Source organism: Penicillium oxalicum, chromosome I (genome assembly GCF_001723175.1).
Source record: "Penicillium oxalicum strain HP7-1 chromosome I, whole genome shotgun sequence".
In the NCBI taxonomy this organism is placed as follows: Eukaryota; Fungi; Ascomycota; class Eurotiomycetes; order Eurotiales; family Aspergillaceae; genus Penicillium; species Penicillium oxalicum.
The window spans coordinates 678,213-704,415 of NC_064650.1; the positions used below are offsets into that span (position 1 = coordinate 678,213).

A 26,203-nucleotide genomic window follows, 5' to 3' on the forward strand; every position below is an offset into this window, starting at 1 on the left:
AAGCACATGAGCTGCGGACCTGCTTCAGCCGACGCAAAGCGAGATTGCGGGGAAAGCCGAGGCTTACCTCATCACTTGCCGCTTGCCGTATGAGGAAGTGTATTATGAACGGAAGTTGAGTCGTATGCTGCGATGATGGCTCCCTGCAGTTCCATAGTAGATTTTGAAAAGGTTTCTCATGGTACATTTCTATTGTGTTGTTTGATTGACTTGACTAGAGTTCGGTAAGAAAAGGGTGAATCCACAAGACGATTTCTTGGACAACACGCTCTTCCTCCCAGAAAACAGGTGAACGACAGTTGGCTATGCGGTGCTCAGCCGAAGCTCGACTTGGCGAGCATAACTACGATATCTCCAGATCATCTCAAGAGCAAGACTAAGACATATCAACTATTGAAAACAGCCTCACCATTTCGCCAGACCGTCTTGACGTTGCGGACCGCGTCAATTGATTCGGTTGGGTCCCCCGAAACCAAGACGAGATCGGCGAGGCGGCCTTCCTCAATCACGCCGCGATCGGCTAGACGGAAACGCTCTGAGATCTTCGAAGTCGCCGAAGCGAGGGCTTCGATAGGCGTGAAGCGGCATCGGTTCACCAGCATCCAGAGCTCTTGATGCACGGAAATGCCACCTCGAGTGCCGGGAAGATCGCCCGACGTGTCCGTTCCACTGGCAATTCACGGCTGTTAGCAAAATTGCACATCTCCAGGGTCGCAGGTTGAATATCAAAGGAATTGCTCACCAGAGAACATCGATTCCGGCTTCCTTCAGCGTGTAGACCTGCTCATAGACATTCTTGATAGTGAACTTGTCTGAGGTGATGTGAAGACACCCAAGCATGTGTTCCTTGTCGGCGCCGTGAAGATGTTTCGAGAACATCTCTCGAGTTTCCTGCTCCTCGCCACTTGAGGATGCGTGGACGACCAGGGTTGGGATGACAAAAGCGTTATTCTTCTTGAATGCCTGGACGACCTCATCTGTGATGGGGTCGATGGAGGCGTGTGCCAGACCGTCAACGCCAGCACGTAGAACTTGCAAAGTGGAATGATTAGTCAAGGCGTGAGCAACAGCGACGAAGCCCTCCTTGTGCGATGCCTCGACCACCATCTTCTGAATTTCGAGAGATGGTGTCGGAACGGGGCGCTCTGGAAAGGGGATCACCATAGTGTGCCCATCTTCTTGCATCAATTTGGTGAACCTGTTAATCATGAGACGGGGTTCAGAAGTCAACAACCATGCAAACTACCGCAAGAAAGGTGAAGAGTACTTACGATGCCCCAACAACTTTGTTCTGAGCAATACATTCATCCACTGATTGCTGATCATGAACATTGGGCCACTTGGATATGCGTTCCTCGAGCTACAGCACATCATGCATGAGCAAGAAGAACAAAATAATCCATCGTAGTATGACTGTCCGTGAGTCCTGGGAATTACTCACATTTTCTTCCTTTGACACAAGCCTGACAATTGCAGATGGCCAACCATTCTTAATTGTTGCGGCACTTCCACAAGACTTGACGTCTGACACATCATGACGCTGACGTGTAATCGCACTGATCTTTTTGAACCATTCGCGCTCATTGTGCATGTCAAGTACAGTAGTCACACCATATTTGATAGCTGTTTCCAAGAGATTGACATCCTCGAATACATGGACATGGGCATCAATCAAGCCTGGTATCAAGGTACAACCTCTTGCATCGAGGACGGCACAGCCCGCCGGTGCTGAGAGTGGCTGGTCGAGAGAAACCTTGGAGATGCGGCCAGACTCGATGAGCACATGCCCGTCTTCTGAGATGGTTTTGTAGCCGTCGAAAAGACGGGCGTTGCAGATCAATGTGGACATTTTGGATGCAAATCAAGAGGGGAATGGCCAATAGTGCAGCCTGAGGGTATATTGGAAGATCACAGAGCTCGGGTAGAGAGATGCCGTGGTGGAATTTTGAGAATAGCTCTTTGGGGAGAAGCCTGCATGGCTTTTTATATTGAAAATCGCAAAGTTTGAATATGCCATGAATTCTGTATTACACGAGGGCGTTCTCAATTGTTACAGCCAGGTGGAGAGAATAAAAATTGTCTCAGCGCTAATGGGAGGCCGAGTAAGATCCACCCAGTAGGTCAATCGACTCACACAAGGACGCTCAATACTTCATGGAAAAGGTAGCCTGGGAGGTCGCCTTTGCAGAGGCCATTTCGAATTTTAACTCGCTTGCGAATCGCCAATCACGATCGACTTCAAGCGAGAGTCTTACAATCTGACAAAGAACTAATATCCTTAGTCGTTTAGGCGTGTTGAGTGAGCAAGGTTCGATTAGAGATGTGGATACCGTCACTCAGCTTTGTACCAAGACTGGACTTAGTCGCATACCACTAGCGCGAGGGGGCTGAACAAGCTTGAAGTCCGTCCGCTCAGCTCGCCCGCTTGAATTCCGAGGCGGAGATTGACTGCGGAGTTTTAGCGGAGTTTACAGATATGTCGGGGGGGGGGGGACGGGAGGCGGAAGACATCATGTAATGCTCAAGGCTCTTCAGTACGTGGCACTAATAGTAGCCACCAACTGCGGATGGTTTTCTTTTCACGTCATAGCTAGTTGGAGAAAAAAAAAAGAATCAATGTTGGTCAAAGCGAACTGTGCCCCGGAAGTGCCATGATCCGACAATGTATGCATGATTTACACGGGTCATCAAGATAGCGCACATGTTTCAGGATTTACTCCGCAGTGTCCAAGGTCTTAGCTCGAGTTTCTCGAGTGATCGTGGAAACCCAACAAGAGTATTATGCAAGAGTTTTGATTGTTAATAGCATTCTAAATCCTAGGCAAAATATGCGGATTGGCTACGAAAACCCTAACATAACCCCGTCTTCTTCGCATCGACAAGACATCGACAAGGCCATAACATTTGATAGCTGAGTTTGATCAAGCTTTCTCGCGAGGAAGCTCAGTGTACTCTTGATGAACATTCCCATCATTTCCAGGCACAGAATCAGCCTTGGGCTCCGCCGACTCATTACCTCCAAGAAGAGCGATAAGGCCGATCTCTCGTTCAATGCGCTCTTTACGCTCCTCGTCGGCACGGGCGATACCGGTGGCACCGAACAACTCGTCCATCTCCTCAAGGGTACGTCCCTTGGTCTCCGGCACCAAGAAGTAGACATAAAGGGCGCCAATGGTGGTGATCGCACCGAAGAAGATGAATGCACCAAACTGGGTGCTCTTGATGAAAGGCGAGGTAGCCATCGCGACGGCAAAGTTGTTGAGCTAGAAGAATTATTAGTTAGAAATGAAGAGAGCCCTTGTATTTGCCTCTTGTAACAATTAGAGGAAGGACTCACCCAGTTGCTGCTGCCACCAAGCGCAACACCCTTGGCACGCATGGACAAGGGGAAGACCTCAGACACGACGATCCACGCGACCGGGCCCCAGGAATAGGCAAAGTTGATGATGTAAATCCAGATGAAAGCCACACCAACCCAAGCTGCGGTCTTGTGATTGTCGAAGTCATTCTGGTAGGCCCCAATGATTCCGGCCACGATGAAGTGACAAGATGCCATTCCAATCGCACCAGCGATCAGGATACTCTTGCGTCCAAATTTGTCAACATATAGAACAGCGGGAATAGTGAAGACAAACTCCATGATTCCCACGACACCAGTGGCGAGAAGATCGAGCTCGTTACCCTGCAAGCCGATACCATTAAAGATGAATGGCCTGGTCAATCGGTTAGTCGTAGGTCGTGGAGACCATGTGCCGAGGAGATGGGCTTCACTTACGCATAATAGTTGATGGCGTTGATTCCGTTCCATTGCTGAAAAGTCATGACCAAGCACTAGAACAAGAAATGTCAGTCTTTCGGTCCGATTCTCAGGGGAATGACTTGATCAGAACTTACTGCGACGGCCGATCGCTTAAACAAAGATGGGTTGGTCAAGAGTGACTTGTAGTCGTTGACGAGAATTGCAATCTTGCTTTTGGTCGTTCCATCCTGATACTGGGGATACTTGGCGGCAGCGGTCTCCTTCTCAAACAAGTACATGGCCTTCACCTCCAGGAATTCGACGCGCACGCCGATATCGTCGGGTGACTTATTGCGCAGCCACGCCAGGACCTCTAAACACTCCTCCTCGTGTCCTTGATTGATAAGATGACGGGGTGACTGCGGCATGAAGAGGGCCATTCCTGCACCCAGGGCCAGCGCGGGAATCAACTGAATGCAGACGGGGATCAACCAGGCAGCATCGGACTGGCTCTCGCCAGTTCCGCCGATGTAGTTGCATCCATAGCCAATCCAGAAACTGATCATGATACCGAAAGTGATAGCCAATTGCTGAACGGCGACTAGAGATCCTCGAATCTCGGGCGGAGCCTGAAAGAGTTAGTCTTTCGCATGCGATGGTGGTTTGCATCGTTGAAGAGGAGCGGACACGTACCAGCTCAGCATTGTACAATGGCACAATCATACTCAAACTACCCACACCCAGACCAGTCACGAAACGACCGGCGAGCACGTAGCTCACCGAGGCGGTGGTCGCCTGCACAATAACACCCACAGTAAAGACACCGACAGCGACGATGCAAGTCATGCGACGACCGATGGCGTCGGCAAGATAGCCGTTTACCAATGTACCAATCCAGGCTCCAAGTTCAAGAATCGCAGTCGTAATCGCCTGTCTGGCACCTTCCTCGGCAGCATACCCTTGAATCTGTGCGTTTTACTGTATTTAGAGATAGCCCCAGGGCGGACGGAGTGTTTGCGTGAACCTACCCGATTCTGAAAAGCGGTCATGGTCAAGATAGAAGAGAACATTCCTTGATTGTCTAGATCGAGCATCAGCATTGGAATGATCCTGAATGTCCAGATCTGATCCCGGCCATCTACTCACATCCATACACAAAGCCACCCAACGAGGCAAACAGAGCAATCGCAAAGGTTCTTCCATTGCTGACTAGGCCTTTGAAGCCCGACTTGCCGGCAAATTGCCGGCGTTTGGCCGACAAGGCGTGGGCACCACCTGCAGGAGCCATGTTGAGAGATCGGCTGGAATGTTATCTTTCGAGGCGGATAGAACTTGTAGTCCAGCAGACGGTCTCGTTCCCAGAAATTATCGATCAGAGCCAGCCAGCTCTCATATAAGGGGCAGGGCGTCTCGTGGCGCTCAGAGGCGTCCGGCTAAAGCGCCATGTGCCGTTCCGACCGAAAGCTTCAGGAACACAAGACATGACTTCCGCGGTGCTTGGTATCTTGGAAGACATTAGCCGGTTAGGTGTCTTCGGATATTTGCTGGTGGGGTAGGGTGATTCGAGATTCAAGGCAGTCGGCGTATACAGTGCCTCCGGTGCACTGCACATGCACTAATCCATGCGGCCAAGACCCAATCAGTGCTTTCAGACACAATCCTGGCCCACCGAAAGTTGGGCTCCTCTATCGTCTGTCTGTGATGGACTGATTCAAGGTCCCACCGTCTCCGCCACGGTTGATGCGGGGAAAATCCTCACCGTCCACAGCACGCCCGGTCGCGAATTCAGCCATTTGCAAGCCTGCCCAAAATGCACAGACATCTCTCAGCGCCATTCTCGAAGCAGAGGCTAAGAGAAGAATTTCTGACACAAACGAACTAGGAAATAAGAATCAGCCCGATGACTGCGTGGCGTCTGGCTGGTGCATGCCGGCAGATCCGGCGCCGTGAGATTGTGGTGGGCCTTCTGTCGCCCGTGAAGGCGAATGGATTGGGGTTGTTTGAAAACCTGGAGACCGGGGGACCTGGAAAACCGGGGAGGAAACCAGACCCAGACGGACCATCCGTTGCATTTAGCCTAATCAAACTCAATTGACATGATCGTGCATTCTCAGATGATTCTGGAAACACAGAGCGAGAACTGCAGTCGAGAGCTGGCACGACCCTTTCCTTCGACATGCGAACACCAACGTCCGTTTTTGGTCCAGCTTTGTCCCACTCTGGCATAGTCTGTGATTCTCTTGCCGATGACATGATGTGAATCGGACTAAGAGGGAGTGTTTGTTTTTTTTTCTTTTCCCCTTTTTGACAATGAGCTGGTCGTGCCAAGCGGGCTGGTAATAAAAGACAGGGCAAAGGCCTCGCAAAAGTGGAGGCATCGATGTTCTAGTCCAAGCGCAGTGGCTTCACCAAAGGACCCTCGGCTTGTCGCGTCCTCGTACGCAACTCCCAACACGGACCCATCCGAAGCGGCGCTGTAACCGAGGCCGTGAGATGAGCATTTATCTTGACTTGGTTCCCATGAACAGACTGGGCATCTCAGACTAGACAGTTAACTGGTTGTTGTACGAGACTCCAACACTTGACCGAGGAATCAGGTTGACTCTGCGTAGTTTTTATCGTCATGAACAACTTGAACCAAGTTAGCACTGCCCGTGGGCGCTCGCAGGCGTCTCGAAAAGTTGGATTAGTCGGCGATATGTACTAGTCCCAATCATCGGTGGGTGCCCGAGGTTTGTCTATGATCCTGCGGACTGGCCTTTCTCTTTACTCCCTGTACCTGTGGTATGATGCTGGTCGCCAAGAACGTTTCGATCCTTGGTCTTTGACAGTAAAAGTCAGAGGATAATAGAGTACTTATGCACCATGGTGGGAGGATATTCCCAATCGAGGCATGATGATGTATTGCTCGCGGACCAGTACGCACGTTGTTTTTTTTTTGACGTTACTTGCCTTCGGGTCTCATCGTGTCAATATGGAGACACCCGAACCAAGGCGCCTGTTCAGGACTGATCTCGAGGACTAAGTGTGATATCAGAAGACATGCAGAAGCCTTGAACTTTGAGAATTCTTATCAACCGAGACATGAATCTGATCCTCAAATTGTAGCCCAAGAGGAACCCGACGATGCTAGTTCGGCTTCGACAAAGATTCGGTGGGGATCGGGTCGGTCGGCTTGACATGGTCGGTGGAAGGATGAAGGCAAATGTCGGCTGTGATTAAGCGCATGTGACGCTAGACCCCTGCAAGGACAAGGGTCATGAACATGATGAGTTCTTTGCCTTTCTCCCGCAATTCTTGGCCAGTCGTGCAGAGGGAGAGTCGGCTGTGGCTGAACGGGACAATTAAGAGTGATCGTAGGATGGCTTTCCCATCCCGTCAAATCAGCCGACAACATTCAGACCCGATTCCATGTCAGACCAGGTCACGGGTCAATGGGTTAAGATGGGGGCGGTTGCTGATCGGTTGCAGCGGTGAAGCCACGACTGAATCCACCGCAGACACCTTCTCAGAGAACGACGTATCCTTCTTTTGATTGTCTAGAAACCTTCCGTATGGGCAAATTGCAAAGTATCGTGCCCTCCTCTCCGGCCATAGAGACATTGAGTTCAGTGGCCGCCGTGCGACTCTATCCAAGGGACCTGTCTTTCCTCTCAGTCGGCATATTTCTGCATGTCAGACTCAACAATATCTGAAGATGGCAATTTAGGGCCTCTCAAAAAAAAGAGATGCAGCACAAGGTGCACATGGAAAGACTATGTTGACGCGCTCGCATGCAAAGGCACCCCAAATCGATCTCGTTAGTTGTCAGTCTTTCATGCTGTCATTAAATTGTGGATCTGTCTTCCCCCAAGAAATTTCGCCAGGCCTTCACTGTCAAACGTAGTTTGACTCGATCTGTGGACTTGACCAGGTTGACAGCCACCTGCAGACATTAGTGATCAAAGAGAAACCACCATGCCATGTTCACATTTCCATGCACCAATAGATCTTTTCTCGTCGAAGTGTCAATGGAGGCCAAAAAGCACCAAGTCAAGCTAAACCTGCAAGGCTACAACGTAAATGATGTCCTGCTGCGCTGTACTGCAATTCAGCCCTTCCCTAATAAAGTGGAGCCTGGGTCATTGGTCATTCTTCATGAGGCGCTATTATTGGTGGATGAAAAATTGCCAAGGCTTACATGAGCAAACTGACTTTCAATGTCTCTCCCCGTCCTCAGGCCCTTTGCGCATGCAAAGATTAACAGGTTCCATATCATCACCGCCATCAACGTCTAACTCGATTGAACGCTTTTGCGCCCTGCATTACTTTCTGCACTCTGCCCATATATTTCTCATCTAGCTGTTCTGCCAATTGTCCTGTCTGACTTTGATCTCTCGATCCCAACCTGCCCTTTCTTTCCTGATCGACTCCGCGCCATGTCCGACGATGATGAATACTACGAATGGGAAGAAGATTTTCCATTTGAAGACGTTGGTCCCGATGTGGTCGTGAGTCCCCCTTCCCAAATCTTCTGTATGAATGTGATTGCAACTTTTCTTTGTTTTGGCGCAGAGTAAAACTCACCCGACACGCTCACCTAGGACGAATTAGCCGCATCCGCCAACTACGAAGCCATTCTATTCGAGGACCCCAAGTTTGAGGTTGAAGACTTTCTCAGCGACTGGGAGTACTATTCAGACGATTATCACGATGACGATCCCAGTGTGAAGCATAATGCCGATCTGGTGAAACAGATCGATGCCGCCTCCACGACGCAGCGACCTCGGCGGGTGGCTCGTGTGAATCGCCTGCGATCCTCCAAAGCACCCGACCCTACTTCCTTCCAAGGCGTGATCTGGCGAACTCCTTCTATGAGTGATGATTATAATCTGATGGTTCAAAGCCACGAGCCTGGGAGCGGTGAACGCGTTGCTCTGCTCGACAACTGGCGCGAAATCTTCAAGTCTGCCCAGCCGGCGTTGGATAAAACTCGACTGCGCGAACGACGAGCCAAGGCTGTCCCCGTATCGGTTGACACGGGACTGGCAGACGATGAGCTTGCGTGTGATGGTGATGAAGAGGATAGTTCGGATGCAATGTCGGACGTCTCATCGGTGAACAACATGATGGAAAAGGATGATGCCGGCGATGCCTCCAACACAACACCGGAGTTAGTGGATTCACCCGAGCCAAAGGATACCGCAGTACCGGTGCCTTTAAAACGGGGTCGGAAGCGAAAGGCCGAGGCGCCTGCGGTGGAAGAGCCGGACAAGACCGAGCCTGGAGGCAGTAACCCTCGATCTCGCGCCAAACGCGTGGCATCGGCGCGCGAAGGCCTTGCCCATTCACCACCCAAGACCTCCTCTGCCCCGGTCAGAAGGTCGGCCCGGCAGAAGAAATGAGATTGAAAATCCCATCCGGCAGCGGCAACGTCAGCACACTATGATCACAGACGACACCATATTTCACACCGCCTGCCGATGGCCTCGAGCTAAAGCTCCTTTGACGACTTTGCATGTGTACTTGACGCTCTTTTTTCTTCTGCTATGTAATTAAGCTGGACTTTGCTTGTTCTTTCTGACCTGATTGCGATGCATCATGGCGAAAATGGGCCTGGTCTGTAGATTCAGACATGTCGGCGTGTCGAGAAATCACGAGATGGGCGATGAATACGGGGGGGGGGGATCTCATCCCGATTAATATCTGAGCCTGGAAATGGCGATAAACATGGATTTCTCGACGGAGTGGACTTTTGTGGTTCTCTTAAATCGGCGCTACTGCGGTTGAGCAAATCTCTCGGCGTGGTAGATTTCACGCGCAAGCCGATGTCACAATTTGAGTAGTCAACGAGTAGAGTCGTCGCGTTGGAAACATACACACCCGTGCGGCTTAGAGCTCAATCATAGTCAATGTCACCCTCGTCAAGTACCGGAAAATCATAGTTCAATTCGCCGTAATGGGTTATCCGGATGATTCGAGTTCCAGACCCATCACCAGAAGAAGGCCCTCATTAACTTTCCATCCGACTGAAGAAGTTGGATGAAAGAGTGCTGCTCTTCTCACCTCGTATGTGTGTGTGTCAACTCAAAGTGACCACCAATGCATCAGCCAAGACCATGCCCTCCAAAGAAAAAGCGTATATTCGAAGCAGAATGAGCGAGTCTAAATAAGAAATGCCCCGCATGGCACCACAGTGGAGAGGCATCCATTCATAGCGACTACTTAAGCTTCAATGGATCCATCACTGCCCACGCCGTCTGCCTGATACATTGATCTGCGGAGCTGAGACTTGGCCATGGTGGCACGCGATGGAATGAATTTTATAATTCACCGAGTCACTACGGTCCTCGGGTCTCTCCAAATCTTGGAAACCGACCTCGCTCACGGGGACATAGTAAATACCAAGAACTACTGACTATGAGTTACAACCACAAACTACAGAGCGCAGCGACGCCAGACAGGTCGGGGGAGTTTTTTTTTTTCTTTTTTTTTAAAAAAAAAAAGGAAAGAAAAAGAAAAAAGAAAAAAGAAAAAGAAGAATAATCCCGAAAATTTCGCTCCCAATCTCATTTCTCCCTCCGCGGCGTTCATTGGATCTGGAGATAGTCTCCTCGGACTGAGACTCCATCAGATGATTCGGCTTTCCAATACGCCTTCGGCCCCCTTTTCTTCACTCCCCCCGAAGCTGAAAGGACCCGTGGCCGCGCGCGCGCTCCGGGCCGCCGCCCTATGGAATGAGTCAGATTCACCATTTTCCGGCAGGGCTGTTACCGTCACATTGATGATGGAGACAGAGGTGGAATGGCTGGTTACATTAATGGAAAGACGGGAAAGTCTCTCGATATTGTATCCGCATTCATTGGATCTTGTACTGTAGCTTACAAGCCCCCTCCCCAAAAATACTATGAGCATGCTTACGGAACTTTGTCCCCCCCCCAAAAGACCTCGCTGTTGAGAGCTCAGACCTCTTGGATCTCTGCTCAAAGTACGGGGCCATCTTGCGCTCTTACCAACTCTGCATCCAACCCAACACATCACCCACGGCCACGAGGCTCGAGATCCGTATGGTCACTGATCAATGACGAATCATATCTCAATCTCGCGACCAGGTCGGTTCCAGCTCCAGGGGCAGAGGGGGGTAAAAAGTCCAGGCACCAGGCTCGGACTCATGAACCCGGGGTAATCTCCGTGTCTTGACTCTAGCCTTCTAGATTGGTGAATAAGGTAAACCCTCGTCTCCATTTCACATTGCTAAAATGACCCAGAAAGCCAGGGGCCACCGATGGTGCTCTCTCGTCCTCTTACTGGACCGCTTTCTCCATTGACAATTTCCCCCAAAACGGAATATGACTCAAATTGGCCCATTGTAGAAACTTCAAACTCACCGGGAACCTTGACGCGTTTGCAGGACGCCTGAATCGATCGTTCGAGGGTACGTAATCTTCTCATTGCGCCTGGCGCGGCTTGTGCTTTATTACGCATCGTGTCTGGAGAAAATTGGATCAAGTGGACGGGATGCAGTGAGGGAGGGGCGCTTTTTCCATACGGTGGAGTTTGTGTGGCCCCAATGGTATGGCAAAGTCGAGTGAGATGGGATTCTCTGGAGATGATGGTATTCAGCTGGGGATGTGTGTATGATGAGCTGGGCAAAGTACAGTACTGTACTGCAAATTTCAAAGAGAGGGGGGTATTGGCTGGTTGTAAGCTCGTTTCTCTTGCATTGATCTTTTTTTATTATTTTCCCTCTTTGAACCCGGAGTCGAGAAAAGAGGGTGTTAGGGCTGGAGGGGTTCAAAGTCGATATGTGGTTATGTGTTGGGTGAAAATGGGGATTTGATTTTGTATTAACTTTTTAAAAAAAAGACAGCAAAGAGCAAGAAATTAAGAGCCGACCGATGGGGGGAAGAGACCAGATATCGAACTTTGGCTTGTGGCTCGTTTCGTTGTAAACAATAGTGCACCTAATTGCATCCGTAAATACATGTCTAAAAAGTCATATCTACTGGGACCTTTCCTTCCCGACGTTGCCGACTCTCCGTAGCCCTATGGCACCGGCCACCAAGCTAACGATGTTGATCGCAAACAGGAACCAGAACGACGCCCGGTATCCCACCATCAATCCCTCTGGTTCATGTCTCTCCCCCGGGCTGGCCTTGTTGTCACTGACCACATTGGCGATCAATTCTACAAAGGTCAGACCAAAACTCTTGCCGATTTGAGAGACCGTGTTGAAGACACCACCCGCCAGACCCTGCGTCTCGGGGGGGAAGAGGTCGGCAATGAGAATGTTGGACACGGTGAAGAGAGAATCGGCCGCGATGGAATTGAGGCAGATGGCGATGAAGGCGCATCGCCAGTAGGTCCAGGAGGGGTTGACGAGAGCCATCAGCAGTGGTGAGAGGGCGGAGATGACGGTGGTAATGTTCATGATAGCATCTGCACGGAAATGATGGAGCACCATGCCCGTGACGAGGGCACTGAGGAGGCCGGTGACTGGGGTGGGGATGAACCGCAGCGAGGTCTCGATGACTGAAAGCTTTTGTACATCCTGGAAGAAGAAATTGACGACCTGTTCAAAGGCATTGAAGGCGCCCCAGATGAAAAAGACGTTGAAACAGATGGTGGTGAAGGAAGGATTTCTCCAGAGTGAGTTGCGGATGAGCGTTGGTTTCCCACGACGTTCTTGGTAGCCTTGCCAGAGAACAAAGGTCACCAGTAGAACGACGGAGACAACAAAAGCGGCGATCGTCTGGGGTTTGCGAATGTCGTTCACGTTGCCGGATATGATGCTGCGATGGGTCAGTAACTGTGTGGGTGGTCTGGATCCACGAGTTTGATTTAGGTAATGGGGAGAGAGAGGGAGGGAGGGAGAGAGAGAATGAAAGGGAAGAGAAAGAGAGCACACGTACGCCAATGCCCAGGAAAGAAGGCCCAAGGCAACACTGATCACAATCGCACCGACCCAGTCGATGCCGAAGAATAGCATATCCCAATTGATACGAGTTTGTCTGCCTCGCGGGAGCTGCCACCAAGATAACAAAAAGGCGACCGTGTTGGCAATTGCGGCGGTATAGAAACCCCAGCGCCAGCCGATAGTGTCCGCGCAGACACCACCGATGAGGATGCCGACTCCGAATCCGACGGGCTGACCCCCTCCCATGAAGGAGAAGGCAAGGTTTCGGAGCTTGCCAGGCGGGAAATTCTCCGAGATGATGCTTACGGCGGAGGGGAGACACATGGCGGTAGCCAGGCCCGATACCGCGCGGAATGCGATAAATTGAGTGCCATCCGCTGCGAGACCGCACGCCATGCAGAAGATGCTTTGGATAAAGCAACCGAGCAGAAAGATGAGCCTACTGCCGACCGCGTCCGACATGGCACCAAAGACGAGAAGGGTGCAGCCCGTGGCCAAGGCGTACATAGAGACAGGCCTGCTCTCATTAGCAAACGTATTCGATATCCACGTCTGGAATGGGAAGAAGATGGCTTGTGCTGCAGGGGATCAATACCATAGTTCCATGCCGGGCCCCAGGTGCAAATCTCGAGCCATCTGGGGCACGGAGACCGTGACCAGGCCGCCCAGATAGCAGCTGATGAAGGTAATGCATGAAATGCAAAAGATGACCAGAGACGCATTTTTGGGCTTGTGATCTTCATCGAGACTATTTGCGGTGCTCGCTACTGCGTCGCCCAGAGGCTCTTGAGAGATCACGACGGGGCCGTTGGAGCGGCCGTTTTTTTGAGACATAGTTCCGGACTCTAGGAGTCGACTTGTCTCTGAAACCGCCATTCTTCGGGCACGGGGGGGGGAAGTCAATTATGTAGGAGCCGAGCCACAAAAATGATTACAAACCGAGCAGGGATGGTGTAAGAGCCGCGTGAGATTTTATGAGGATGACCAAAGAATGGACAGAGCGGGCACTGTCAGTCACTGGGTGACCAAAGGAAACATTCTTGCCACAGGGCAGCTTGATCAGTATTAATACTACTGCTGTGTTGCACTTGCTCTCATGGACAATTAACTGCTCATGTCGATCTCGGTGGATGTCTGGGTTTTGTGCTGAGTTCGGCTTTGAGCCGGGAGGGCAACCTCCCTTGCATTCCACGGGCGTAGCCAGTATGGTCGATTCCCTCGGACAGTAGCAACCTGATAGTCTCAATCTCTACGGGGGCTTTTGTTACGTATCATCGAAATTCTACCACCTGAAAATTGATCTACCGTTCGGTTCCAGCCTACCGGAGAAGAGGACGCAATCGAGACATCCATAATCATATCACAGCGATCATGGGTGCTATAGATGACGCAGGTGAAGTCCATCCAGTCGGTTCCTCACGTCCTCCCCACCCCCTTTGGCAAGTGAGTGAGTAGGATCAGCATCAGCGGACTTGGTTTTGCTTTTGCCCTGCTTTAACTTTATCACTTGGTTCTGTTCTTTATTCGCCCCGAGATCAATGCCCGGCCATCCTTCGGATCGATCGCAGATTGCCGTGACTCTCTGATGAAATTGTGATCATAGTGTATTTGTCTACTCAGCAGAATTCTTGGCTGAACGTCCATCAGGATCTCTCCTCTCGTGTCATTGAACCTTTGGTCCGCAGCCCGAGTCGAGATGGTCGAGAAGTGAACGCCTGGTAGCCGTGAGTCATCCAATGGTTGCCATGGGTCTCGTCACCGACTGCCTCGCCGGTGACGAACCATGAAACCCTCGGGTCGGCCGTCCAGGGTTCCTTTGGTCGAAATGATGTGTCTCGTCGCCGTCCTTGCCGTCGTATGATCCCCCTATCTCTGCTTCTTTTTCTTTTTCTCTGATCCGTACGGGCTGGCTGGAAGTGAGCTGTTCCCGGGTATAAATGAATACGTGCGTGGACTATTGAGTGGCCGAGTCTGTCGCAATGCGGCTTGAACCACCTGCATGAACCATCCATTCTACTACCTCAGCTGGTTTCGCTGCTGAGCGGCTCCCATTGGGCGTCAAGGGGCTCGTACATGAACACACCACTAGTATATGTAGGTCCAATCAAATTCGCTCCCTTCCCAGCTGGAGTTGTTCCAGTCAAAGTGAGACCCCTTGGGAACGACTGGATACACTGTGGCAGTGTGCACTGCCAAGTCCAAGTCACAGCAATCAATTTTATCATTATGATTATGATTATTATGATAATCCCCCATCACTATGACCATCACCACTGTCTGTTGGTTTCTGGTTCCGTAGATCATGGTTCAATGGTGAAATTGGGGTTACATCCGACTCGCCGCTACGGGTCCTCACCCATGAATGTGAATTACTCGTGGACATTATGACTATTGTATGTACTTCAGACATCCTTTGTGGACATTCAGCGTACTACAAGTGTTCTTGAACTAGGGTTCGGCGATGTACAGACCTGCTAGAGTACAGAGGCCATTCCCTCTGTTGTCCAGTTGGGAGAGGGTCCGCCAGTCTACTGTACGAAAATCAGGCTCCTGCAAGCGGAAGATCATCGGGAAGCCTCTTATAGTAGTACTGTACATGAGTAGTGTACAGGACCATCTTGATTCGTATGCATTCGACAGTGTCTTTCTCTGGTCCTCCACTTAGTCCCGCCAGACCCGACTTCAATCCTCCAACCGCGGCCAGCCAGTCTCTGCCCGTCCCCTGTTGGTTCCTCGTCATGCGTCGTGTCACCGAGGTGAGCCGACGGACAAGCTGAAAAATGCGCGCCCACTGCCACAGGAAAACCCGCTTCTCCTCTCGCGGCCCGTCAGATCATCCGAGGTTTTCAGCTGGCGTGGTCTCCACTCTTCCTTTCGCCTCACCCTGAAGCCTCGATACCCATAATGAGGAGTAAATGATCATTTGGAATCCGGCTCTTTGATTTTGCCCCACCACAAAATCACAAGGGGCGAGAGAGAGAGAGCGACAGACGGGACCCCTGTGAGGCATAATAAATTCCAGAGACGTCCCCGTCGCCCGGCTGATCCAGCGCGACATTTTAGGGAAATTCGGTGTTCGAGATGATGATCTACGGTAGCGGAGTAAGACAGTGTCTCGTCTGGCTCGTCTGCATGGAAGCAGTTGACCACATTTCTGTTCTTGACAGACATGAACGACCCGAGAACATCGATAGTACGGTCCATTTCTTCGTCGAGGTTGACTCTCCAAGGGGAGAATAGTATGTAGTAGGTGGCCTCTTACTTGCCTGGATGCTAACAGACGAATCCTAGTGTCTACTCTTAGAAATACCCAAGGCTACGGTACTGTAGGTCCGACAGGGCGATATCGCAGTTGCAAGTGTCATCCTAATGATAAGTGTACATAAGAAGAGTGTACCATCTCCCACTGCGCCTTAGACGCCCGTCGCGTCGAGTTCTGCTGCTCGATCGTGTTCGATATGCGGCCTGGTCTCCAGATCCACCCATGCGAGCTGAGTGCAGCCTCGATCGGCCACGGAGGAACACGTCTCAGCAGCGCCAAGCACCAAGGCGCCCGGGATTGCGCCACAGTTACACAACGTGCTGATCGCGCAGGCGGCCCGACCGGTCGGCATGGATCTCGATGCATTGGGTGCTCTTGATTGATCACGTCGAGAAAGAGAGGATGACCCGCAGTCCGCCATTCGCGGCCTGCAACCCGTAGCCCACAACCCATAACCTGCAACCTGCATCCTGCAATCTGCAACCCGCAACCGCCATGCCGAATCACGAGATGTCCAGTGCGAATTAGACCTGTTCGACAAAATTATGAGTGTTGAATTGGAAGGTGGGGGGCTTTTTTCCAAAACCCCTCCATGATACATATGTATCACTCTAGGGCCCTCTCGATTGCCGCGACTGCTGCCTGAAGATTACTTTCCCAACTCGGTGTCCAGACCACATTCCATGCCCGGAAGATGGCTCCCCGCCGAGTTTCAACGGACGAAGTCGCTCGCCACTGTACCATCGATGACTGCTGGCTGGTCGTCGACAACCAAGTCTGGGATGTCTCCGCCTTTGCCCCAAACCACCCCGGTGGTGCGGAGAGTATGTGCCACTCATAGATCCACTTCCCGTTCCGAAACTATCCCGCCAAGCTACCAGCTACCATGCCACCCCAGAAGATGTCAAATACAGAATGTTATGGCGATTCCAATTCAGCTACACCAAAGCCGCAACTGACGTGAGGGCCTAGTCATTCTCCAGTATGCGGGTCGCGATGCCACGGTCGCCTACAATGAAGTTCACAGCCCGGCCACCATCGGCAGAGCTCTGCCGCCCACCCAACTGATCGGCCAGCTGGACCCGTCTTCAATCGACGAAACGTGGAGCCAGGACCTTAGGCCGCAGTCCAAACCTCACACGACCGAACGGCCTCTGAGCGCGATTCTCAGCAGCTATGACTTTGAGGATGCAGCCCATGATGCTTTCTCGAAGAAAGCCTGGGCGTTTTATTCGAGCGCCGCGACTGATTTGATCTCCTTCAATGGCAACCAATCTTTTTACCGGCGCATCTGGATGCGGCCGCGACTTCTTCGCAACGTGGCAGCCGTCAGCACGCAAGCTACCGTCCTGGGGGCATCGTTTTCGCTACCTGTGGTTGCAGCGCCCGTTGCACTCGCCCGACTGGCAAATCCCTGTGGCGAGATGGGAATTGCGGGTGCAGTGGCGAAGAAGAGGGTCGGATACTGCGTATGGGCCTCTTTTCTGATGCTACAAGCTCGAGTGACCATCACTAATTACAAACCAACAGATTCCCATCACTGCGTCTTTTTCCGCGGAAGAGATCATCGCGTCTGCGCCCGCAGAGTATCCGTTTTTCTTCCAGCTGTACGTCAACAAGAGCCGCCCTTCATCAGAGGCCATACTTCGCCGAGTCTGGGATCTTGGCATTCGTACACTCTTCGTGACGATTGATACACCAACGCCGGGGAAGCGAGAGGCGGATGAACGCGTGCGATCAGAGGAGTCAATCTCAATGCCTATGACGGGTACCTCTGCCAGTCAGGATATGAAGGGGAGTGGAATCACTCGAACCACGGGCTCTTTCTTGGACGATACCTTGTCCTGGAGTGATCTCGCTTGGTTGCGTTCACAATGGCGAGGAAAGCTGGTGCTCAAAGGAATCCAGTCGGTTGAAGACGCGCTGATGGCAGTAGAGGCGCAGGTGGACGGGATCGTATTGAGGTGAGCATTTCTTCCTTCTCGACAACAACCTCTTTCGCCATCTTGACAAGACACTCATGGTCTCAGCAACCACGGCGGGCGAAACCTAGATACGTCCCCTCCGGCAGTCCTGACTCTTCTTGAGCTGCGCCGACACTGTCCTCACGTTCTCCTCCAGACGGAGGTTCTGGTCGATGGCGGCATCCGGCGGGGAACTGACATTCTGAAAGTCATGTGTCTGGGAGCCCGGGCGGTGCTGATCGGCAGGCCGATGATCTACGCCCTCGGTTATGGGCAAGAGGGTGTGGAGCATTTGATTGATCGTAAGTTCTTCGTCTCCCCCTCGGTCTGTGTGTGCGTGTACTTTACACGTTGCAACGGTCACTCAAGGGACACAGCTAATTGGGTGCCAGTCTTGACGTCGGAGCTTCAAGCGGCAATGAAGCTGGTAGGCATCACTGATCTCTCTCAGGCGCACGGTGGCTTGCTCAATACACAGGATCTAGAGCACCTGGTAGTCCGAGAGCTGAGTGACTGCAAAGGTGCGCCACGGGCAAAAATCTAAGAGCCGAGGACGAGGATGGCTCTTTGCCACACTTGAATATCCTCGCCTCCACGAATCATTACGGTTGAACGAAGATCTTCTTGAAACGACCACGGGCCCTGTCAGTAGCAGATAGTCCGTCGGTCAATGGCATCTGGGTCCATTCGGGATCGGTCATGTTCGAAGAGTTGTAGCGAACAGCGTTTACAGGAGATCTAGAAGAAACCCGTTCAGAAAAAGCATACTCCTTTTCAAATCTCCTAAATTTCCATGGCTTTGCAATAGAAGCTCAGTTGAATCAGGCTCTATTTAAGCGCCGGAGCTAGGGGACTTGCAGTGTCAAATCGAATCGTTTGAGAAAGATCGGCTCCCGGGAGTGAATTTGGAGTGCCTTACGGATACCTCTTCCGGCACCTTTTTGTTCGCTCAGAGGTCTGGCTCTCATACTACCTGGGGAGCATCTGGGTGGATCTCGCTGGGAGTTCCTAGACGATGTGTAAAGTTGTTTAAATATCTGGATAGTTTCAATATTACAATCCATTTGCGAATCTTTTTTTCAAGGTGACAAGTGGTGTCAATGTAAGGTGTACGGTCGCAGCCTCAAAAGAACTGCGCCTAATATATCACTACTACACGCTTCCCCCCGCCAAATCGGGTCCACGGAAATATTAGCCGCCATGCTTGGGGACAGGGATTCTATCTTTTTGCAAGTTCAGGTGAAGTCTCAGTGAAGGGAAAGCCGAAGATTGGTTGAAATTTCGAGATGTTGGACATGTGAATATTTTTCGGCCTCACCTCTGCACATCTATATACACTCAGCTTCTTGTGAAGTCAAGCCACCAACATGAGAGCTGCAAGATGTGAAGAATTAGGGCGAGTACCTATATTTGAATCGTATACCCCAAATGTCGCGAAGGAAAGTTTCTTATGATATTCGAATTCGATGAATTAGGGGTGGAGGAAATCCGGGTTCATGGATTCCCTACCTGAGTCGAACACGGTTGAAAGGTAAGTGGATTCATTACATCGAAAGTGTTTGAGAGACACGACTGACACCCACATGATTTGAGGTTAATCTCATCCTATAGATTCTAGCTGAGGTCCATCCATCAAGGATTGAAATAGAGGTTTATTTATTAGATCAGTAGGTTTTTATTCTTTGATTTGCAAACACCCAGGGAAAGTGACAAAGCAATCAAGGTTAGCGATGGCAGACAACTGGATTTCACCGTGCATGCAATCATCAGACATGCTCTGGCCACTATCGCTAGACACGCACTAAATACATGAAAGCCACCAAACTTGTTTCGAGTCTTGCCCCCTACTCAATAGGTTCAAAGTCTCCGAACAGCCCCTTTTAAACTATTACAAATTTCCTCGCAGCGCCTGCTCGCGCTCAAAGGCCTCAAACAGGCTCTTGAAGTTACCCGCACCAAACCCATCAAAATTCTCGCGCTGGATGATCTCCAGGAACACGGTGGGCCGGTCTCCGACGTGCTTGGTAAAGATTTGAAGCAAATATCCACCCTCATCGAAGTCGATGAGGATATTATACCGCTGCAAAGTGTCGATGTCTTCAGCAACCTGGGTGCCCATTCGCTCCAGCCGTTTTCGCACATCTGCGTAATATGTGTCTGGCACGGAGAGGAAGTCAACACCACGCTTTCCCAAACTATCGACCACTTCGATGATGTTGTTGGTTCGGAATGCGATGTGCTGGCAGCCGGCGCCGTTGTAGTAGTCGCAAAATCTGGAAAAAAAAAAGAAAGACATTAGCTCATGTTTTTCAGAAGACAGTCGAGATCTGAAGGAGGAAAGAAAAAAGGGCTGGTGAGAATAGCACGGGTCAAGACATACTCCTCAATTTGCGACTTCTTCTTTCCTGTCGCGGGCTCGTTCATCGGCATCTTGATCACCTCGTTGGGCGAAGCAATCACCACCGACCGCATAGCCGAATATTCCGAACACATTTCCTTGTCATCAACAGACCAAAACCGGTGAAAGTTCAAAGCCTTCTCGTAGTATTGCACAATGCTTTCCAGCCCATTCCATGGCTGGTTGCCGACGCAGTGGTCGATCTCGATCACGTCCACCTTGGGCAATTGTTGCTGGAGGAGACTCTCGGTTCGCTCGATGGTCTTGAACCCAGGCAAGAAAGGCCCCGTGTATGCGGATCGGTTGATCAACGTGTGAATGGTGTCGCCGTATGTGGAGATGGCGGCTACAACCACCTCGCCCTCATCGCTTTTGAGTATTTCTGGGTCACGGACGGATTGCGCCCCGTTTGCAACCGCATGTTCCCACACGCTGCGCACGTCGTCCACTTGGAAAGCGATGTCCTTGACCCCATCACCGTGCTTGGTGATGTGGTTGTGCACTTCTGTGCAGAACTCTCGCTCACTCTCGCTGGCTCTTGTATCCCAAGAGCTATCGGGGGAGCTGAGCGGTGCCGTGAACACAAATCGTGCGGCGCCGTTACCGACAACGTAGGCTGTCGTTGCAAAGGAGCCAGTTTCAGGCCCTCGGTACGCTAGCACCGAGAAGCCATAGTGGTTGACAAAGTAGGCCACCGTCTGCCGTGCATTTCCCACGTACCAACCAATGTAGTCGAATCCAATATAGTTGGGGTTGATGCTGTGGATGACAGCACGGTTGGGTGAAACGCCGGCATCTCCCATGATGAATAACCTTTGAGTGTCAAAACACAAGGGACAAGATTGAACGGCCCGTTTGGCTTGTAAGAGGGATGGAGAGATGAAGAAGGGAAGACTGCCTTTATTCTTGAAGTTCAAGACCTCGAGCTGATATCTGATTGTTCATTTGGATCTGAATATATAGGCATACCTAGGGAGGGGGGCCTGATAGAGACCTACTGAAGTTTCGGTATAGCAAAGGCCAGGGATAGTCACGGCTATTCCTCCTGGAGGTACTCAAGAGCTTGCTAAGCAGGCAAAAAAAAAAAGAAAAATAAAAAAGGTACAAGCTAGGCACCTAGTAGCCATATCCCTTGTAGCTTGTGTCACCAGAAACTCCGAATTCGTCAACCTTTGCATGACGAGAGCCTCTTGCAGACAGACGTGACGCCTTCCGCTGCGTTAAGCGGGAGGACCATCTGCACCATCCATGTAGCCAGCTCAATTCATCTTCTACCCAGAGTGCCCAGTAGGATTCATGAAGGCGCCTGTACTTGGACCATCTTGTCTGCATCAAACTTCACGAAAACCGGATCAGTCACCGTGCTGCTAGGCATCTATTGGAAACGTCGATCCGTCAGCCACGCCACATTCCATGTAGTGGACCACTCATCTTTCTACATGAAAATATATTGATGGAGTTCGCGGGTCGAGCTGAGCTGATGTCTGCATAGCGCATCGCTATTTCTCAACCACTCCAAGTAAATGTGGGCCCTCCCATGCTGCATTAGCGGCTGCAACAGCGATCTCGGACTACCGCGTTACAGTATGGCCTGCTGGTATATGGGGATTCTGCACGAATCAAGATCATCACGGTGATGCTCGGGCTGAAGAGTTGATCGAGGCCCTCTCATGCCGGGGGTTTCAGGTGGTTATGTTGACTAATGACTGTCTCGTCACATCTGTAGAGGAGCTCTCAAACGCCGGTGTACTTGAATTTGAAAATGACCGTATCGGCTTTACATCAAGTTTTTTCAATACACGTTCATACATTGGCGCAAATGAAATGACCATTCATCACGATTTTTCCATCTTTGATTTTTGTTCAGATGGTATTTAATTTTTTTTTTGTAATACATCCGACCCTTTGCTATATTTCCATAAGATATAGAACTTATAGAGCGCAATCTACTGACATGTGTGATCAGGCCCCTTGCATTTTTGTCATCCGGAGTCGCACGACTGGGCGGGGGTAAAATCCGAGCGTGAACCGCGGCCAGCGCGAGACAGCATGGCTGCAGTGGCGGGCACAGCGTGCCCGGAGATGTCTGTGAACAAAGTCCAATCGCTATCAGATCGACTGAGTGCATAAAAATTTTTTGTCTCGTCTTCCTTCCATCCAGCTAAGTCCAACCCACAAGAGCAAACCACTTCAAGACATCAAAGTCAAAATCCAGTACTCGCACAAATGGGCAGCATCTCTCCCTACAACCTTGATCCCGCGCAGTACACGTTCCCCTCTCCTTTGAAGGGCTGGGAAAACCACGAGCCTCTGTCTGAGTAATACAACCCCCCTGGGCCATCATGCCAGACTGCATAGACGTTAATTGTGACCGCATCACAGATCCAAATCACAAGACGGACATAGTTACGACAGTCCTGAAAAGACTGTCCTCAGCGATGCCTATGAGCACTTTGTAACGCCGGTCTCGAATGGTGGCCGTCATGATTCTCAGCTACCTGGATTCGATGTCCATGTTTATTTCAAACCTGTACTTCTCACCTGATCACTCTAATCTCCAGTCCCTATTCACTTACCGAGAGAGATGACAGAACGATGAGTCCCAAGTGGGCTACGCAAAGGAGTTATGGACTCGCATTCGACTCGAATGTACGTCATGTGAATCTCTGCTGTTTTGATCTCACTACCGAACATGCTGATGGAAGCGATACTAGTTCCGGAATTAAGAGTATATCCTCTGCACACAACTCCGCAGGGCCCCCATGCACCGGGCATGTTCGAAGTGGCACTCTTTACGCCGCACCAGTTTGGAGCTTTTGTGAGCTGGTTGGTTGTGCATCGTGGACCGCTCAGCGCACTTGTGCACCCTAACACGGACGATGAGCTCCGTGATCACTTACATATGACCATGTGGCTGGGACCTGAAGTTCCGTTGGACATGGGACGGTTTAGATTGAGGCCGGTGTGTGAGACGATGGATAAGCGTGCTGGAACTGTGACCAAGATTATTGATACGGGGATCGATGGGAAAACCGTGAAAGAGGTTCGACGCATCGAGTAGATTACCTGATTGTTGATTTAATGGGGATCGTGGTACACAGAATAGTTTACCTAAAATTTTGCCCAGCACACAACTGATGGTTGAAAATGAAGTGGTTTATCACGGAGCTTTTGAACTCTTGAAATACCAGTATAAGTCATTTTTGGCCTGTAGGGTTTGAGATGAACCTACTGTTGCCCGAGTCGGGTACTGCCTGGCCAGAGAAAACTCCACTTTTAGAAACACTGTGACCGAGTTAGGCGCTGCTCGAGCCATTTCGATGCGTGCCTCAAAGAAACTTGGTCGCACCCCAGCACAGATTTATCTTCCAATGAAACATTGTGAAGCCTTATGTGCTCAACGCTGGGTGCCAACGATATTTATGGAGGTGAGACCAGAAGAAGATACGAGGTGAAGATGATTAGATTTTTGGGAAGCTCGTCCCTGCCGACTTTCTATGTGACCTCTGCAAGGATCAAGTAACCCACAATGGCAAACAGAAAGAGCCTCAATTCTATCACAATCGTGACTCTACAACTTCGCCCGCATTGTCTAGCTTGAAAACCACACGCAGCGCTGTTCCCAGTCGCTGAACCGCTTCCCTCATGTCTCCTACAGAGGCTGCCGCATAGGTCATACGGAAAAATACCCCTTCCATTCCTCCTCTGCCCTCATCCGGCAAGAACCAGCTTCCTGGCACAACCAGTGCCCCGCGCTCGATGGCCGCATCGTAGATTTCCTTCTCAATCTGCAACTTGGTTTGACTGCTTGCTTGGGGATGTTGCATCCAGTCGATAGTGATCCAAGCCTATCAATTCTTTTTTTAGCACTGTAGCTGAAATGGCGGGCAAATCTGGGAGATGCAAAAACACGAATCAATCTGTCCGGGTAGACAGGAAGAAGACTTACGAAGAACCCGCCGGTGGGGGGTACCCAGCGAACAATTTCACGTGGGAGGAAAACATCACAGGCCTCGAGAAGACTGTTTCGCCGCTTTGTATACTCTCCTCGCAAATGCGCCAGCCATCTGACGAATCCCAGATGACCCCAACTATCGTGTAGCAGCTTGAATATGGCAATCTGCGAGAATCCGCTTGGATTTTGTACGGAAACCTCGTGTGCGCGAATCATACGCTCGATGACTTGCTCCGAGGCTGTTACCCAGCCCATGCGGGCGCCTGGTGCGACGATCTTGGAGAAAGAGTCCATACGCAGGACGCGCCCGTCGGTGTCAAGGCGGAGGTAGCTGGGGATCAGAGTCTCGATGTACTTCTCTACTGATGTGACGGAGGCGGTGGTCGCTGTGGCACTCTCCCCGGGTCGGTACACCGGTAGCTGGATGAAGTAGTAGGGGTCATCTTCAATGATGAACAGCTCGTGTTTCTGGGCAATACGATAAATCTCCCGTCGACGAGACAAAGGCTGCGTGATGCCTGTGGGATTTTGGCCAGTCGGTATGGTGTACAGCAGACGCGGTTTCTTACCGCCGCGGTCGGACTCGTCCCAAGTTGAGAGAACAAGATCCAGGTCATCTGGAAGAAGACCGTCTTTATCCATGAGCACTTGGGCAAATTTGAAGCCCAGCGGGAGACCAGTCTCAAAAACCGTTGTGTAGGTATGTTGCTCAACCAGCAGGTACTCTCCAGTCTGACCGAGCATACGAAGAATGATTTCAAAGGCGGAAGTATTGCCAGCACTGAGTATTGTTTGCCAATTGCGATATGGTGGGTTGTGAACGAGCTAGATTTGTCAGCTTTGCGTGACAAAGGAGAGAATCTGCGCTCAGACGCACCTGGACATGTTCCGTCAAAAACTTGACCAGCTGCTTCGAACCCGTGCCTAGTCCATATTGCAGTCCGATGGCCAGGTCATAGATGCTGGTTCCGGCAATACTGTCGTGCTTGCCGGCGTGGATGGAAGTGGTCGTGTCGGGGATCTTCTTATCCACGGTTTCGAATGCGTCTGTCGAGCCGACCTCAAAGTCGATACTGTAGAAAGGAAAGTACTCCGTGGACGGCGCACCAGGGCCCAGGGACCGTATGCCTTTACTAAGGTTAGATAATTTTCTCTAACATGAGATGGAGAAGCAAACCTGGTTGGGCCAAAATTCCATGCATTGCTTGCATCACTGATGACTGGGGGGCTACTGTCAGCGAGGGTCTCAAGAAGAAAACGCAGAGGCAGCAATAGCAATACCTTTCTTGACGCACTCTCCGCACTGAACAGGTCTGTCGTCGGTTAGATTCATGGTGCAACTCGACAGATTCATCTACTTGCCAGACCAGTCGCGTGCATTCTTGACCGGCAAGTCACTGCCTCCGAGACTATCTTGGTGTCCCATCCTGAATTTCAAACAGTCAACGAAGAAGCGAGGGGATCGGTCATTGACATCCAAAGGTATAGAACGTTGATCTTGTGCACTGGTCAGACCAAGATGAGAGACAGATAGAAAGAGCTTGAAGTGGGAAGAATTCAGAAACAGTAGTCACAAAAAATCATGAATACAATTAGATTTGCCTCTTCGAATCTGCAATAGCGTATGAGAGGACGAGGTCTCGAGAAGCTCACTCAACAGTACGGAGAACCCATGTGGACCCCATAGTGGCAACCACCCGTGAATCATCAGCCAGACAAAATGAGTTTTATTGTCGCATATTTTTGACTCGCCGGACTCGACTGAGCGTGCATATTCAAAACCGCGAAAAAGACGCTGATCTCCAGCCCATGAAGTCGGTCAGATCTGCAGGCTTCGTGTCCGCAGCAGCAAAAGTTGGAAGCCGTGTAACCTGACACACCGAGAGCCGCATGGATGTACCCGACTTCCGGGTCCGCCCCACCCCGAGCCAATTGAATATTCGCCGATCCGGCCCCTCGAAGATGCGCCGCCAGCAGCTCCACGGCTGT

At 51.0% G+C, this 26,203-nt stretch overlaps 9 protein-coding genes across 9 annotated transcripts; 3 read left to right on the forward strand and 6 right to left on the reverse strand.

The window, feature by feature from the left end:
• Positions 1-386: 386 nt before the first annotated feature.
• POX_a00229 (uncharacterized protein) lies at positions 387-1,849 on the reverse strand (the record flags this gene model as incomplete). The annotated part of the gene is made up of 4 exons (XM_050109175.1): positions 387-669; positions 743-1,198; positions 1,272-1,360; positions 1,442-1,849. 4 exons carry the CDS (start codon positions 1,847-1,849, stop codon positions 387-389), a joined length of 1,236 nt encoding a protein of 411 aa, XP_049972943.1.
• Positions 1,850-2,921: 1,072 nt separating this feature from the next.
• POX_a00230 (uncharacterized protein) lies at positions 2,922-5,027 on the reverse strand (the record flags this gene model as incomplete). Its single annotated transcript, XM_050109176.1, has 7 exons — positions 2,922-3,263; positions 3,338-3,713; positions 3,776-3,831; positions 3,895-4,368; positions 4,433-4,705; positions 4,768-4,820; positions 4,886-5,027. 7 exons carry the CDS (start codon positions 5,025-5,027, stop codon positions 2,922-2,924), a joined length of 1,716 nt encoding a protein of 571 aa, XP_049972944.1.
• Positions 5,028-8,157: 3,130 nt separating this feature from the next.
• On the forward strand, positions 8,158-9,123 carry POX_a00231 (uncharacterized protein; the record flags this gene model as incomplete). The annotated part of the gene is made up of 2 exons (XM_050109177.1): positions 8,158-8,229; positions 8,323-9,123. 2 exons carry the CDS (start codon positions 8,158-8,160, stop codon positions 9,121-9,123), a joined length of 873 nt encoding a protein of 290 aa, XP_049972945.1.
• An 820-nt stretch (positions 9,124-9,943) lies between these two features.
• POX_a00232 (uncharacterized protein) lies at positions 9,944-10,018 on the reverse strand (the record flags this gene model as incomplete). Its single annotated transcript, XM_050109178.1, has 1 exon — positions 9,944-10,018. One exon carries the CDS (start codon positions 10,016-10,018, stop codon positions 9,944-9,946), a length of 75 nt encoding a protein of 24 aa, XP_049972946.1.
• Positions 10,019-11,720: 1,702 nt separating this feature from the next.
• On the reverse strand, positions 11,721-13,469 carry POX_a00233 (uncharacterized protein; the record flags this gene model as incomplete). Its single annotated transcript, XM_050109179.1, has 3 exons — positions 11,721-12,510; positions 12,631-13,152; positions 13,231-13,469. 3 exons carry the CDS (start codon positions 13,467-13,469, stop codon positions 11,721-11,723), a joined length of 1,551 nt encoding a protein of 516 aa, XP_049972947.1.
• Positions 13,470-16,591: 3,122 nt separating this feature from the next.
• POX_a00234 (uncharacterized protein) lies at positions 16,592-18,405 on the forward strand (the record flags this gene model as incomplete). The annotated part of the gene is made up of 5 exons (XM_050109180.1): positions 16,592-16,721; positions 16,870-17,366; positions 17,428-17,861; positions 17,928-18,163; positions 18,254-18,405. 5 exons carry the CDS (start codon positions 16,592-16,594, stop codon positions 18,403-18,405), a joined length of 1,449 nt encoding a protein of 482 aa, XP_049972948.1.
• Positions 18,406-19,749: 1,344 nt separating this feature from the next.
• Positions 19,750-21,062, reverse strand: POX_a00235 (putative 4-hydroxyphenylpyruvate dioxygenase 2; the record flags this gene model as incomplete). Its single annotated transcript, XM_050109181.1, has 2 exons — positions 19,750-20,134; positions 20,242-21,062. The coding sequence occupies 2 exons, from the start codon at positions 21,060-21,062 to the stop codon at positions 19,750-19,752; spliced, it is 1,206 nt and encodes a 401-aa protein (XP_049972949.1).
• Positions 21,063-22,485: 1,423 nt separating this feature from the next.
• On the forward strand, positions 22,486-23,320 carry POX_a00236 (putative 21.2 kDa protein; the record flags this gene model as incomplete). Its single annotated transcript, XM_050109182.1, has 4 exons — positions 22,486-22,577; positions 22,642-22,789; positions 22,851-22,908; positions 22,974-23,320. 4 exons carry the CDS (start codon positions 22,486-22,488, stop codon positions 23,318-23,320), a joined length of 645 nt encoding a protein of 214 aa, XP_049972950.1.
• Positions 23,321-23,816: 496 nt separating this feature from the next.
• POX_a00237 (Aminotransferase swnA) lies at positions 23,817-25,640 on the reverse strand (the record flags this gene model as incomplete). Its single annotated transcript, XM_050109183.1, has 5 exons — positions 23,817-24,107; positions 24,209-25,039; positions 25,092-25,342; positions 25,392-25,459; positions 25,573-25,640. The coding sequence occupies 5 exons, from the start codon at positions 25,638-25,640 to the stop codon at positions 23,817-23,819; spliced, it is 1,509 nt and encodes a 502-aa protein (XP_049972951.1).
• Positions 25,641-26,203: the final 563 nt, after the last annotated feature.